The 16694-nt window shown below is 40.3% G+C and overlaps 1 protein-coding gene across 6 annotated transcripts in view; it reads left to right on the top strand.

Moving 5' to 3' along the window:
* Window positions 1-16694, top strand: part of ST6GALNAC3 (ST6 N-acetylgalactosaminide alpha-2,6-sialyltransferase 3) — a 602379-nt gene that overhangs the window by 567929 nt on the left and 17756 nt on the right. For 2 of the 6 annotated variants that reach the window (XM_073788234.1, XM_073788237.1), the window contains 2 exons: window positions 12347-12454; window positions 13518-16118. The exons of 1 other annotated variant lie outside the window; for it this stretch is intronic. In XM_073788234.1, coding sequence (XP_073644335.1) covers window positions 12347-12454; window positions 13518-13704 — 295 coding nt within the window. In that variant the 3' untranslated portion in view covers window positions 13705-16118. Of the gene's footprint in view, window positions 1-4; window positions 88-12346; window positions 12455-13517; window positions 16119-16694 lie in introns of those variants that run through there. 3 more of the 6 variants (XM_073788229.1, XM_033864706.2, XM_073788227.1) reach the window with 3 other exon arrangements.

Below are 16694 nucleotides of genomic sequence, written 5' to 3'. Positions count from 1 at the left end.
TCAGTTGTATGTGTAGCTGGCTGCTTGGCTGTGGACGAAGGTGGTTTAATGATGATCCCAGTGATATTGGAGACCTTAGCATCAAGCGTGGGTACCCAATTCTCCTTCAATGGGGTGAAACCACCTCAAGTCTCTGTCTCAAATCCTTGTTAAATCCTGTCTTAATCCTTTTCAGTTGTTTAAAAATTATTTTTTAAATTCTGAAACTGTGTGTGGTGACGAATGATAACTAGATTTATTGTGGTGATCATTTCGAAATATATACATACAAATGTCAAGCATTATGTTGTACACCTGAAACTAATATAATGCTGTATGTCAACAAGGGCTCATTTTTGTCAGAAGCAAGTTTGAGTCTGATTCTGTGCTAGAACTATTTCTAAAGGAAAAGCTTGGTTTAACTCAATTTCCAGTTAAGTCAAAAAGCTAAGGGAGGGCTTCCCTGGTGGCGCAGTGGTTGAGAGTCCGCCTGCCGACGCAGGGGACACGGGTTCGTGCCCCGGTCCAGGAGGATCCCACATGCCGCAGAGCGGCTGGGCCCGTGAGCCATGGCCGCTGAGCCTGCGCGTCCGGAGCCTGTGCTCCGCAACGGGAGAGGCCACAACAGTGAGAGGCCCACGTACCGCAAAAAAAAAAAAAAAAAAAAAAGCCAAGGGAAAGTGAGTCCTTTCTTTTCTCTTCTAAAAACTTCAAGTAGCAGGAAAAAGTCTTTTATCTATTTAGATATTCTCCTACCTGATTACAATCTTTCCTTTTTTTTTTTTCTCCTTAGTCTTAGGGAAATATATGCAGAGGGAATTGCTGATAAGAGAAATAGGAGAGAAAGCCAAAACCTTCCTTTAATTACCTTTATCAGGTTAGCAGGGAACAGGCACCTATGCCTTAGCTAGAGACAGGTGATTAGCATTCAGAATACTGAAGACCACATCAATTTAGGAAGGGCATGATTTCAAGATAAGTTGAAGGGTAAGTTAGAAAGAAGCAACTTATTTAAGCCTAAGTATAGGACTTGGATCAGATCAGATAGTGATTGTTAATAAGAATTAAGGATTCAGTAGAAGCAAAGCCCCTATTTATACCTAGAGTATTAAATAGACTCATTATGTTAGAAAGGATCTTGGAGGTCAACCAATCCAACTTCAAATCTTTGGTTGCAAGGAACAGATGCCTCCTTCAGCTGACACAAGCCGAAGAGGACAATTTATTAAAAGGTTGCAGAACCTAAGGGCTGAAAGGAAGCCATGCCTGGGGAATGAAGTAAATCTAGGAACTTGATCTTTATTTTCAGGACTTACCCCTCCCTCCCTCCCTCCCGCCCTCCCTCCTTCCCTTGTCCTTTCCTCCTTTCTTTCATTTCTTTTTTTTTTTAATTAGAGTATAGTTGCTTTACAATGTTGTGTTAGTTTCTGTTGTACAGCAAAGTGAATCAGCCACACGTATATGTATATCCCCTCTTCCTTGGATTTCCTTCTCATTTAGGTCACCACAGTACATTAAGTAGAGTTCCCTGTGCTAAACAGTCTGTTCTCATTAGCTATCTATTTTATACATAGTAGTGTATATATAGAAACTGTCATACAGAGTGAAGTCAGAAAGAGAGAAACAAATATCGTATATTAACACGTATATGTGGAATCTAGAAAAACGGTAAAGACGAACTTATTTGCAAAGCAGAAATAGAGACACAGACGTAGAGTACAAATGTGTGGATATCAAGGGGGGAAAGGGAAGTGGGATGGATTGGGAGATTGGGATTGACATACATACCCTTTATTTCTTTTTAAAGTTAATGTACATATCTACATCAGTGGCCTAAAGCTATTGTTTGAACATGACCATGGCTGAAATTCTAAAAAGTGTTTTGAATGCTAAGGCTATAAACACAAATCTATAAAGTGGTGATAATAACTCTTTGCCAAAATACAGCTAGACATTTATAATCTCTCTAACATGGATTATGTTACTATAACTACAATTACAGAACTTCAGTGAGGAAAGACTCTAAGCCTACCTAGGTCAATCCTCTTTTTCTGCCACCAAAAAAAAAAAAGAAAATGTGGCCCTAGAAGAAGCAACATGTTCAAGATTGCCTAGAGAGTTAACAATAGAACCAGAAGCATTGAGGTCTTTTGATGACTGCTCTATCAGACATGTGATACCTCCTCAGGCAATACTGAGAATGACGGTAACCAAGAAAGAACTTAGTTAAGAACCTGATTTCTCTGATATGACTGTCTTTGGGCAAGTACTTTATATCTCCCCAAACCTTCATTTGTATAGTGGGGATATTAATACTCCCTATAGGATGGGCTTGTTGTGAGAATTAAATAAAATGACCTATGTACAGCTCTTGGTACAATGCCTAGTACATATAAATGCTCCATAAATAATAACAGTTATTATTTATCAAAAAATGTTTACTTAGCTTTTTGCTGCATATCAAATAACCCTAAAACTCAGTGGCTTACAAGAACATTTATTTAGTATTCACAGGTCTGTGATGAGCTATAGCTCTGCTAGGTTAGCTGAACTTGGCTCTAGTTTTGGGCTTGTATCTGCGTCACGGGACCCAGGCTGAAGGAGCACCCTCTACCTGGGATGTGTTGTTCTCATGATGGAGGGAAGAAGTGTAAGAAATGGGAACCATGTGACACTTCTTAAAATCTCCACTGAGAACTGTCTCAATGTTCACTTCTACTTATGGTCCATGGGTCAAAGTAAGTCATTTGGCTAAGCCTAAAGTCGTAAGGCAGGAAAGTTACTGACGCATGAGCAAGCCATGTTCAAGGAGGAGATGATCAATACAATCTATCACAGGAAAGTTGACAGAAAATCTCTTGTTTTTGAGACAAGGGCCTCTATGGTAGCTTGAATAGTCTGAAACTAGAACCCACACAGACTATCCGTAATACCTCACGTCCTCAAAATTATGGGCCATCTAGGAAAACCGGAGATCCAGGGAAGGCAACAGTTACTCAGAGTGGAGGTTAGGTGTTAGTGTACATAGTGTAATCCCTTCTCCCAGAAGCTTCACTGGGTAAAGGAGATGTTACTATGGAAGTCATTTAGCTCAGCATTTCTAGACCAGAAAGGTATTTCAAAGGGTTCATGTCCTTAAAGCAGCAGTGGTATCCATTTTCATCTCCAATTAAAAAAACAAAACAAAAAAAGCAAACTCAGTAAATTAAATGTTTTTGTAAAAACTGTTTCCCTTTTAAGTGGAACAGGTTGTGAGCCTTCAGGTGTGTACTGAGGAAGTTGGCTTGGAGACTACGTGGAGATTAGATGAGTTTGCTCCTGCCTTGTAACTTAGTTTATAACACAGATGAACACCACTGGGTACCTCCAATAGCCTCACACATTTTTTAATTGTTTTTATTCTTAGTCATATATTGTTAACACTTTTCTCAGTTCTGAATTAATGAAGAATTTAACGAGGAAGAAAAAATACAATTCTGCCAATGTTCCCCCTAGATACTTTTCTCCAGATCCATAAATTTCCTTCAGCTGAAAAAACTAGCCATACAGAACATCAAGATATCTCTAATATTTCAAAACATAATGTAAGGGGAAAAAAATAAGTCAGTGTTACTTATGCATCCTGTCTCTAACCAATAATTTATTATGGAAATTAAGCACTGATGATGCTTTGAGGTTTCTTCCAGATTAGAGGACAGACCAGAGCTACCCTGTATTCCCGTTAGTCTCATTCCTCAAGTGCAGCTGCACAGCCCATTCCCTCTGCCTGAAAGGCTCTCCTTCTGCTCCTTTTTCTGCCTGGTGTGCTTCCTTAGCCTTAATCTGCAGCTCAGCTCTCAAATCCTACCTTCCCCAATTCCCTCCAGCGGCGTCTGTTGCTCTTTCCTCAGTACTCTCATAGCACTCACAGGGGAATTACCCCCTTGATAACCCTATTTTTGAAAATAGTCATCGAGTCTGTCTCCCTCCCTTGACCCTGATTTGAGATCAGGGGCAACTTGGTCTTTCCAGTGCCTGGCGCAGTGCCTCACACTTACAGTGCACCCAGCGAATCTTTCTTGAAAGGACAAAGGAATCAAAGCTTTATAAGATTAGAAACAGGAGAAGTCATGGGGAGAGCATTTCAGGAAGAAGGAACATGTACACAAGTCAAGAGAAAAAAAAGACAGAGGCTGACACATACAAGATGTGCTAAGGAGTCATAAATGGACCCATGTGACTAGACATGGGAGTTCAGGAAGAGAAGTCCTGGAAAATACAGTGAGAGGTCAGGTTTGTCAGGGGAGGGCCCTGAGAAGTACCCATTGCCTTAGTCTGCTTGGGCTGCTGGAACAAAATACCATATACTGGGTGGCTTAAACAACAGAAGTTCATTTTCAGATAGTTTTGGAAGCTGGTGGTCCAAGATCAAGATGCCAACATGGTCAGTTTCTGGTGAGAACTCTCCTTCTGGCTTGTAGCCTTCTTGCTATGTCCTCATATAGCATGAAAGGAGAGAGCTCTGGTGTCTCTTTCTCTTCACATAAGGGCAGTAATCCCATCAGTAGGGCCCTACCTTCATGACTAATTACCTCCCAAAGGCCCCATCTCGATACACCATCACAATGGGGGGTTAGGGCTTAACCATATGAATCTGGAGGGGATACAATTCAGCCAATACTGAATGGTTATGGAACCAGTCCTGCCTTAATGAAGTTGCCCAAAGAGATCTCCACTATCCATCCTTGCCATACCTGAGGTTCCATTGTTCATTTAAAAAATTGAATGAAATCCCAGAAATCAACTTTTCCAGTTGAGAGGGCTTTAAAGCCCAAGGGTAAGAGCAAAATAACCTTTTAATTTCTGAGATGAATGAAAAAAGTAAACTTTGTGAGTGGTATCTGCTATTTCTACAGCAGTCATAAATCATATCTTTGGGAGCTATACCATTTTACTTTTAAATGTACATTTTGAAAAGAACACAGTCATTTCTTATTATGCTCCTTTTGTACAATTTCATTGCATTCGTCACTAGTCATAGAGTCCTGTTGATTCTACGGCAAGAAAATTATTTGTTATATTTACAGTCCAAGAGCCTACTGATTAGCACAGGCATTTTGCATTAGCGGATTGGGATGGTAGTACAGTCCTCTAAGATTTATGGCTTTCTCCATCTACCCATGGTCCATTTTTCATTATTTTCCAGGCCTAGATTCCTTTCATTTGGTGCATTCTCTTAGGAATCATCCACAGTATGATGTTTTTATCCATTTGAAAAGTTTATGTCCATTTGCAAATGATTCAAGCCAAGATGAGGAGTTCTGCCGCCTGATTTGCAGAAAGTTGTTGCTGCCTAAAGATTTGCTGGGCATGTCCCATTGACAGATAGTACCAATATACAGTGTTAATACAATGGGCCAACTCCAGAGTATTACCATAGCTCCCGACTGTCGAATGACATACAAAAATATATGACTTGGGGACAGCTGAAATTGCTTCCACACTTTGAGCTCTCCTTTCATTAGGCTGGTTCACAATATTAGATTGAATCCCAAGGTGCTACTGATAATCACCAGCTGTTTTTCTTGGCCAGTCTCTTTGTTTAAATGTATGCTTTCATTATCCATGTGCTTTTGAAAAAAAATGGGGGAAGAATGTTTTTAATTGAATAATCTGTATTCTGTCAGGTATTCCGTCTCCCTAGGAAGGTATATGGAAACTTACTTTCTATTTTTATTTATCCTGCCAGTATAGTATAGTGATGAGAGAACTGAGATCCAACGGTTTTAAAACAAGACATGAAATGTTGATTAATTCTTTTATAAAATTTCCTTTTTGCTCCTGAGTATAGCAGATTTCAGAAACTGCTGCCAATGTCGTGCTGTCCAATAAATCTCCGTTGTTGGGAGGGTCTGGATCTTCTCTGGGCTTTAATAAATGATTATTATGTTTTTGAAATTTTCGCTTGGAATGCCCCAGACCTTGTTTGCATTAGCTCATGGAAGAAATGAATTAGAAACAGTAGGACCAAAGGCCCCCAAAGGAACCATTCCTTGAAGAAGAGGCAGGCACAGAGATGGAGGCAACTGGACTCTGCATCCTTGTTCCTTGACACTTGTTTCCCTTCCTCATTGTACGTCCCCCATTGCAGGCTATGACTTGCCCTTTGGGTTCAGGCCAAGTGAATTTGCTGATTCCTAGGGCTGTGTTGAAAGATAAGATAATAATTCAGTATTGAGCAAACCTGAATGGCTTCAGATAGACTTGTCAAGAAGGAGAAGGAAGTAAGATGCTTGGCTGGTGAGGAAAGCCAGTGGGACAGTGAGAAGCCAGACTGGGAACTGTAGATAAGGAGAGCCTGGAGAGCCTGGAGAGCCTGGAGAGCCTGCATTTGGGGTCAGAGACATTCCCATGGCAAAATCCCCTGAGCCAAAGACTATACACCAGGGAGTCAAGAAGTCTACTGCCCTCTTTGGGCTCAGGGGAGCTTGGAACAGAGAGGAATCTGGTGAAATGTGAAAGAGAACTTATTACACAGGACATACCCCACAACAGAGAACTGTCTCATTTAAAATAGGCCGAGGACTTCCCTGGTGGCGCAGTGGTTGAGAGTCTGCCTGCCGATGCAGGGGACGCGGGTTCGTGTCCCGGTCCGGGAAGATCCCACATGCCACGGAGCAGCTGGGCCCGTGAGTCATGGCCACTGAGCCTGCGCCTCCGGAGCCTGTGATCCGCAATGGGAGAGGCCACAGCAGTGAGAGGCCCACGTACCGCAAAAAAATAAATAAATAAAAATAAAATAAAATAGGCTGAGATTAAAAAATCGTAATATAGAGAAAATGCTATTATTTTGCCCATCAAAGTAGAAGCTTCTTGAGTTCAGAACCCAAGTCACTGAGCTAATGGTGCTCAATAATTAGAACATCTTGTGAATAGATAATAAGTTCAATGTAATTCAGTTTTCTTTTGAAAAGTAACCATTTCTGTGTCCTCAGTTCCTCCCCTGAAATTATCCCACAGGGAAATGTCACTCACTAGAAAGTTTCAGCTTGCCAGGCAATAGGAAAGAAATGCTTCATAATATGTTTCCAGAAAGGAGAAGGTGAGGGAGCATGCTCAGAAGCAAGCGTGCAGGTGAATGAAGGATGCTGACAGCCACAAATATTGAGACTGATAAAAATAAGGCCAGCATGACAGACAACGAATCCCTGTGGCCACGTGATGGCCTTTAGACATCAAGGAACAGGGGTAAACATCAAGGGGCATGGTAGCTTATATTTTATTGGTAATAAACTAGATGAAAGATCATATTTTAAATGATATGCCTTCAAGCATGTGCTACATCAAGGTGTTGACAACATCATTTTTCCAAGAGATGAGCAAGTAAATTTAAGTAGTTTCCAAGTGGTAACTATCTTGATTACCAAGGAGCAGTGGGATGCAAAGCTTGGCCGGTGGAAACAAATGATTGATAGCTTCCTTTTAACACTCCTGCCTTTATTTTCCCCTGCATGGCTCATTATTCTGCTGCAGTAATTTAAGCTTTCTTATTGTACTGAATTAGGGGCTTAAATTCTCTGATCATCCCTATGGGAATCTTGATTGTTTATTTGTAGATGACAATAATTGTTTTTATCGATTCCCAGATGTGGAAGGTATAAAAAGTGCCATGGCTGATGGCCAGCTGGTACATAGTGTTGCGTGCATGAGTGACAAATTACAAGACAATATTTGGTCCCAGAAGAGACCCTTTTAGAATTTTTTAAGGCATCTGATGGTTATCACTAGGTCTTTCTAAGCTGAAAAACATAAACAACTTCATGTACATCAGCTCAAGTCTTTTTGTTATTGTTTTTATTGAACCTCCAAAGGTCTCCTAGGGTGTATAATTTATACTTCCTCCTTTCTAGTACACCCACACAGCAGGAGAGTTTAGAAATGGTGCAGCTACAAGAATTCCCAGATACAATGCCATCCAAGCCAGTGAATTCCCTTAGGGACCCAGATCATCAGGACATTTATTCAGAAGAATTCCTGTATTAATCCAGCAGCTGCCATTATTCCACTGCAAGTATCGTTATATAGACATTAGCTCTGAGTATTTTGAGAAGAAACCACTTTGCTAGCCCCAGCAAGTATTATCGGTAGGAAACCTCACACGATATCACATCCCAAATATATCAGAGGCACCAGGGAAAAAAATGCAACTGTCTAATTAAGTGCTGTTTGTAGGACAGGGCACTTGGGCAGTGTGAACCTCCCAGTCTGAATCAAATGCAACACAGCTTGCTTGAAGAGCTTTTGAGCTAATGATTATGATGTCTATCCAGAAACAAAATAAATTAGGTTAGGCTTAAAAGTAATCAACATCAGAAATGTAAAAATTTCCTTCTTAGGTGGTGAGATGGAAAGATCTTTGACCGGATGCCAAACCCTGAAATTCCTGACCCTCTTTTCCTGTGGTAAAGAGAAGAAAAATATGTAGAGAAATCACTTTGACAGTTGTACCCTATGGGGTTCTGTTCTGAAAGCTTGGCTGTTGAACTCTCAGACATGAATATCTGGGCTGGATCAGAGTGAGCCAGCGGAGCTTATTTTGCAGAGGAGGGAGGGGTCCACATGTCACACAAATGATCCCCCCTTTGTTCCAGGGCTCTAATATTACTTTGGTCCTTGACAGCAACTCCGTGGAGGGACTGGCTCCTGGAGAAATGCATAAAAAGAAAAACAATTTGCCCTAATTTAGATTTTTTTCTCACTCAAATTAAGCTTTACCCTCAATGCTATGGCTGTGCCTTTGGTCTTAGCCATTCCAACACCTTCCATGAGCAATCGTGTGAAAGAGGAAAAGATGGAGCTTCTCCCTCCAAAATTTAGTGACTGTAGCCACTACCATTGCCAGGTAAAACTGTATACCCTTTCTATATACACCCCAGGCATTTAGTGGCATGCCCATCACACAAGTGTGCGTTAAATGTGACCTGATCAATTAATATGCTTGCTAATTACCCATCCAACACACATGGAACATGGAACTGCCAAAGGGCTAAAGAATAAAACAGATTGACCACTGAAGGTGATGATTGCAGAATCATTTGATTTTAAAATTAGAAGAAACCTTAGGTAGGACTAGTTGAACTATCTCACTTTAGAGACAAGGAAACAAAGATGACCCTAAGAGGCCAAATAAGTTGTCCAAAGCTTGACATTTGAGTAGTGGCACAGCTGGAATGGGAAACCAGACATTCTCACTTCTGTTCTGTACTGCACTTGGTACTGACTCTGAAACTCCACTTTGTTACACTGATTGTGACTAATTGTGTTAACATGTGTGCCTCCCTCCACTAGACCGTGTGCTCTTTAAGAAAATATCCCATATTCATCACCAGCTCCTAGCAGAGTCAGTGGCATATAATAGGATCACAATGAATGTTTGTTGAAAAAAAATGAACAAATGGGTGAATATGTGAGACCTGTCTTTTCTCATCATGTGCAAATAGATGCTGTAATTTTTAGTGATCTCTACTAGTGCTTGGTCAGCCTAGTAATGAAGAAGGATAGAGAGGATTGGAAGGTAGAAAAAGTAGAAGGAAAAGGCAAGAAGAGGGGAAAAAATACAATTCAGCAGGAATAATAACTGGAAAAAATCAGTACATAGATAAAATTTCTAGTTTCTATTTGGGAGCTTTTAGTCAAGACTCTGTTCTTCTGATCTCTCCCAATTTTCAAATGACTTTTTAAGCAGATGATGCTTTAAGCAGGTCCCATCATCGCTGTTCCTCCTCAGACCCCAGAATGCAGGATTGACTGCAGGTTCCATTCTCTTCTAAACCAGCTTGCTCTTTTGTGTCTTCCCCTTCCTGTGCTGTGTCTTCCCACCCATTTGGCACCTGCTCCTAACCCATGCTGCTGCTAGTGTTCCTATCACAGAGGAGAGTGCATGTAACTTAATGGGATCCTGTTTCTGGAATGTTTTCCATTTAGAAGACACACCGGGAGATACAAAGGAAGTCAATTTACATAGCGGCATTTCAGACTCAGTGACAAATAGGCAGAGGGGGTGGATATAAATGCTCTGGGTCTGTTTCTTCTTCCAAATCAACCAAAGTCGATGAAAATAAAGGTTAAAAATCCAGTTATCAACCCCCACTGTGTGTCTGAAATGCTTGCCTGTTTTAAATGATTTGATACCAAGTGGTGCCTGTTTAAAAAAAAGAAATCAGGGCTTCCCTGGTGGCGCAGTGGTTGAGAATCTGCCTGCTAATGCAGGGGACACGGGTTCGACACTGGTCTGGGAGGATCCCACATGCCGCGGAGCAGCTAAACCCGTGAGCCACAACTACTGAGCCTGTGCGTCTGGAGCCTGTGCTCCGCAACAAGAGAGGCCGCGACAGTGAGAGGCCCGCGCATCGCGATGAAGACTGGCCCCCGCTTGCCACAACTAGAGAAAGCCCTCGCACACAAGCGAAGACCCAACACAGCAAAAATAAATAAATTAATTAATAAACTCCTACCCCCAACATCTTCTTTAAAATAAATAAATAAAATTTAAAAAGGAATCAAAAGATTCAGGGTCCTAATTGTAGCACACTGATGGCTTGGTCCTGAAGAACTGCAGCAAGGATATTGGACATCAGTGGGAACAATTACTGGCTGGAGTGCTGTACCAGTGGTGAAACGTTGGTTTGGAGGAGAAGAGCCGGCCATGTTCTAGTTTACCAAGACATCTAGATGGAAGATAGGAAACATAGTCTTTTTAAGACAGTGGCGCTACTCAGTGGCCAAGCAACCTGGGTGACCCAGATGCCCCTGCGGGGAAAGTTTTAAGCAGATAGGCCATCATCTGTATTGGATGGACTGGGTTGTCTTGGCTAAAGACAAATACGGAGATCAAATATTCCCTTGAACCATTTGGAACTTGACAGAATCCTCCAGTCAGGACTTAACTAATTACTCTCCCCCTTCAGTTACCGTACTTCCCACCTCTTCCTTAAACATACCAAGCACACTCCTCCTATTTGTGAGATGGAACACTTCCTGGGACACTCTTCTCTCATACGGTCTGTTGAGCAAGGGGCATCTGTGGCTTATCACCAGGAGTAGAAGTCCAAACACTTCTGCCCACTGTATCTTGGTATTGGAGTCACAAAAGAAAACACAACACAGTCAAGCACTGGATGGAAAAATGCTATCCTCACACAGAGAAGAGATAGAGCAAGGTCAGCTCTAATAGTGGGCATCGGCCCCCCCCACAGCCAGCAGGTCCCTCCCAGCAGCTGACACAGGCTCTTGGCCTGCATGCAACCCTCTTGTGCCACAGAACAAAAGACCCCATCCCCTTTTTAAAGGAGATGGATATAGCAGTGAGGTTAGCCATGTGTCATATGACACTGAAGCAAATGCGAACACCTTGACTGTGAAACAGAGAAAGATATTCACACACAGGGTGATAAGTCCGGCACAGGCTGTGAGAACTCCTTGGTAAGGAAGTGTTCCGGGCCCAAGGCCCACTCTTATGTGGCCAAGAGGGCGTTGAAAGGCTACCCACGTGAGGCTGCCTTTCCATTACGGCTTACACGTTTTCTTCCCATTCACCCTCTCCCACCCCCTTTTTTCCCAGATCTTTGCTTCTGTTATCAAAAAGCCCTTCCCTGATCAACCTTTATAATATAGCCACCTCCAGATCCAATCCTCTGGCCTGCAGGAAGACAAAAGCCTTGGTTTTTGTGATAATTACTGCATCCACGGCACCTACAACGGTGAGGGGCACAGGGTAGGTGTGGTGTTCAATAACAGCGTATTAAAGAGATTGGTATGATGGGTCTTACAAAGGAAAAGTCTTGTCTCATGATGCCTGGAAAACAGTGAAGGAAAACTTTTCAGATGCTTTCACAGACCAAGTCATTCACCTGCACTGCATCCAATTTTCACTTAGCAAGCCTCAGAGAAAGTGACATGTCCAGGTAAGTAAGATAACACCATTATCACTCAGCTCCCATCGGGGCTCCAAGCAACTTTAGAAAACCTGTCCTCTGATATACAGTACTAATTTGTGTCTTACGGGAAATCAACTAAATTATTTTTCACCTGAAGGGAGCAGGGTTATTTGACTCCAGATATTCACCATTTGGCTTCTCTTCCATACAACATAGCTTCTAGGCTTAAGGTACTAAGAGTGAGAGCATGCCTATAAATTATTCAGAGATAATTTGAAATAAGTGTGTATCTTTGACAGATTGTCAAGTTTCCTTCTGTTTTTTCCTGATAACAAAGGCTATGTTTTTGATAAAATGTTGCCCGTTTCTCATTACACTTTGCTGTTGCTCTGTGTATGTCTTCTGTGTTGTTTTGTTTTGTTTGTCATTGTTTGTTTTTGTTCCGCCTACAGAGTCCAGTCTGGCTCTTATCTCAGCACGGGTTGGTTTACCTTCATTCTGGCCATGGATGCCTGTTATGGCATTCACGTCTACGGGATGATAAATGACACCTATTGCAAGTAAGATCACAGGAAATTATTTTTATGCATCTCCAATTCTGATATGTTGTCAAAATATCACAATTCATTTTAATACCATAAATCTGAGAAACAGATAAAGCAACAATTATTTCCCAGCATTCTTTGCTGACATGACATTTTATTGTCAGTGCATCAAGTTGTGACTTTTAGGGATGATAAAAAAGAAAAATATTTACCACAGTCTAATGTCAAATGTCAGAAGGAACATTTTTCCCTTAGTCTGAGGCATATCAGGGACTTGTGGCTTGGAAATACAGAACAAGTTCGGTGGTTATTTAATTTGCAAAGTAGGTTTGTCATTTCTGCTGCTCTAATGGTTGATAGATGGCTGTCTACTCAATGGTTGTATTTGATCTTGAAGGACAAAATGTCCTGAAGCCTCAGAGAAGCTGATACCTTAATGAGAATTCCTGGAAATTATATTTCACTACTAAGTGAGTAATCTGCCAGATTGTTATTTAAAATGGGTATGTTTATCCACAGTATATTCCTGCTGGTAGGATAGTTTCTAAGTAGATAATAAAACAAACGTTCCATGCTTCATGAAGGTAATGAAATATATTTCCCTACCAACGATGGGCACAATATAATTCAGAGAGCATTTTAATCATATTGTCAAAATGGTAACTAAGCCACAATCCTCATAATCAAATATTTCTACCCTAACTATAAGCATGATGGAGCACAGATGAACCAAATATCTTACTCTGAAAAATCACTAAGCTTCTTCAAGCTCTGCAAGAGCAATCAGGTTATCCAAAGTTTGTTTCCATTATACACCATTTCCTCCTTCAAAGGGTAGCTATATTTTTGCATGTAATTGGTGTGATATATACATTTTATTTGATTTATTAAGGCACTAAGGATCTGGTATGTCTTCCTAAAAGCTTTTATGTATAATAGCTTTTAAGTGAGTTCATGGACAAGAATCATGCATGGGTTTGCAAGTAAATGCATTTACTGGGCACATAATGGAGTCTTGTAAATGAATACTTCATTCTTCATCTCAGTCTTTCTCTCCTTTTCTTTATTTCTTTTCTAGGACAGAAGGGTATAGAAAAGTCCCCTACCATTACTATGAACAAGGAAGAGACGAATGTGATGAATATTTTCTCCATGAACACGCCCCATATGGGGGGCATAGGTTTATCACTGAAAAGAAAGTGTTTGCTAAATGGGCCAAGAAACACAGGATAATATTTACACACCCAAATTGGACAGTGTCTTGATGTTGGCTTTTCTGACCTTGCCACACCACTTGACATGATCATGATACTGCAACTGTGATGCTAATGATGCTGATGCTGGTGATGATAAAGGCAACAACAATGATGATCAAGTTTCTGTACATTCTCAGATATGGACGGTGATTCTGCCAGTAATTTGAACTTGGGATTTCGTGGAGTGTAGTTGTGTTCATTATGTTCTTTCTGAAGGTTCAACATTTCATACTGCACTTTATAATCTAACTGGAATTGAAATAAAGGCCAGTAACATGACAAGAGTGACCTAAGAAATGGGAAGATTATCCTTCAAGATAGTTGCCCAGGATTCTTGGACAGTGAGTAATTTCCAAAAGCCCTGGGATTTGGTCTCATGAGGCAAGGTTATTGACTCTGCTGTCTGTTGAACCTAAGCAGCTCCACCATCTTGAAGAATGGTTGATTGTCAAACACTGACCCAAGAAATGCTTTCTGGGTACAAGGGTCTTGCCACAGTAACTAGTTGGCCTGGGGGCAGGAAAGGAATCTCTTCCTGACTTACCATCTTCCTACAGTACCTCCTACAGCTAAAGCCTCAGGCCATTTCCTAATTCACAAGGAAGATATGGACATCCTACCCACGGGGATTACTTGACTATCTCAAACACTTCATTCAAAATGAGCTAACTAGCAAATCTTTTTGAATTTCTACTCTCATCACTCCATTCTTACTACCCCCCAAAATATAACTAAACATATTACTAGAATGATCTGTATTAATGTTTAGTTATTTTTGGTTGAGTGCTAAATATTTCAGAAAGCTATTCAACAAGTAAGATACCAACACTGTAGTAACATAGACTGTGAAAACATTCTTAAAACATAACCAAAAGGGTTTACTAACTCTGCTTCAACATCCAACAACACAACATTTTATGCTTTTTAAAATCATGAAACAGGGAAATCAAAGCATATTTTTACATCAATTTGTATCCTACCATACTTCATAATATATATTTGTATATTCAAATTTCTATTTTATAGGCCCAAGATGTGTCTCTCCACACATTTCATTATCATTGCCAAGTGCCAACTGTTAGACATGGAGAGGAAATGATTCCTTGTATTTAATCTGACCAGAGCTTTTGCCTTCTTGGGGTTTATTTTCCCCAAACTGTATCAGTTGCTATACCATAATAACAAAAATAATAATGACCTTGATGTCTAAAGTGCTTTGTCATGTAGAGTCCTTTCACATATGCTGTCCCATGTGATGCCTGTGACCACCCCATCAGGCTATTGCCTATGCATTCTGACATATTAGCAGATGATCTCTAATTTGTTAATTGCTACTATATATTCCAGATTGCTCCCCTTCCTAATATTTGTATAGAATAGAGTTTATGTAGACTAGTAACCAATTGATTTCAGTGCCAAATACAATGTATTATATCAGGATAATGCAAAAAGTATCCCAAGGATGGCCCTGGCCATAAACTAGGAATCCTGTGAACAAAAGTACTTTTGATTTTTTTTTTTTTTTCGTGGCTCTATTTAGGTGGGGAAAAGATGAGGTAGCAGAGACAACAGGAAGAAATAAAAGTAAAGAAATACAGTTTCTCGTCCCCATCTTAAGATTACTTTGTTCTCCATATATTCATTGCTCATTAAATATTAGAGGGTTGATTTGCTGAGAGAGTAGCTGAGAGACCAAAAACATCCTTACCAATGATTCAAAAGACAAAAGCTGGGCTTAACTTACAGCCTGTTTTGGAGGCTGGAAGTGATGATGCATTTCACCTTGGGAGCCCTTTCCAGGTCTCTACCAGTGCTAAGTCCCATGATAGGCTATCTTTAAAATGGTCCATCTTGGACAAAAACCTCTTTCCTGCTTTTTCTACCATTTTAATACCTCAATATTCACATCCATAAAAATGACCAAGTGCCACTTACGTTGTTGGAACTATTATTGTTGTTATTCTTTTGTTGCTTCCTTATGTGATTTTCAGTACTACGTATGCTGGTTTTTGTGAGCTAATGATGGATAGAAATGCCCACTCAAAGAAAAATAAACAGATGAAAATGTCAAAATTGTAATACAGACTGTTTTTCCCCCCTGTTGTGATACAGAAGTTCCACTTTTAAATAAAAAAGAAGCTTGGTTATCAGAGTGTTTCAGGGAATGACATAATGTAATTTATTTAGTTTCCTGGTAAATGGAGGACCAACCCTATTTGTTTTAGCCCTTACTAATGAGAAACTTTGGAAAACATCCTTGCTCTCCTACTTCACTGTCGCGCTCTCTGATGGAGACTTTTACAGAGCCCTGCATCCCTCACTCTATGACAGTAGGTGTGTGTAGAATAGGCAGTGATTCCTTTGGAGTGGTAAGGGGTGCCTCCCCTTCCCTCCCTTTCTTTTTTTTCCTTAACTAAACCCCAACTCTACACTTTTTATTGTTGTCTCTTATCTCTTTTTTTCTAAAATTGAGAAACAAAAACCAGATTATTCTTAACATGGAGACCTAATTGAATGACTCCCAGTGTCATCATCATTTTGATAGAGTCACATGACTTATTTTTCTCTGCATTCTTAATGTTCTCTGCTTCCATTTCCTGTTCTTCTTTATCCTCAGCTTCCTAATGTGGAAATATAAAGTGGAAATTTAAAGTCTAATTTCTCCCATGTTGAGAAATTTTCCATCTAAGATTTACTGATAGAGAAGAGAATGGTAAAGGAGCAATTCAAGGAGAGACCTTTGTAGTGCAAATTTCTGGTCCATTTTCTAGCAACTGAAAGAGATTTCATCCAGCACCTAAACATTGGAAAATTTAACTCATTCATCACTGATATGCATACATCCCAGAAGTTAAGTAATATCTGTGAAAAATAAAAATATTTCAATAGCATCCAAGGCTCTAGGCAAATGGAGTGTGGAAAATGGCCACAATTTTCTGAAATCAACATAAAAATATGCAAGCTAAAGATAATAAAGTAAACATTATTTTTAATTCTGC

This window comes from Tursiops truncatus, chromosome 1 (genome assembly GCF_011762595.2).
Source record: "Tursiops truncatus isolate mTurTru1 chromosome 1, mTurTru1.mat.Y, whole genome shotgun sequence".
NCBI lineage: Eukaryota > Metazoa > Chordata > Mammalia > Artiodactyla > Delphinidae > Tursiops > Tursiops truncatus.
The sequence above is the reverse complement of the archived record's forward strand: the minus strand, read 5'-3'. Positions and strand labels throughout refer to the sequence as shown.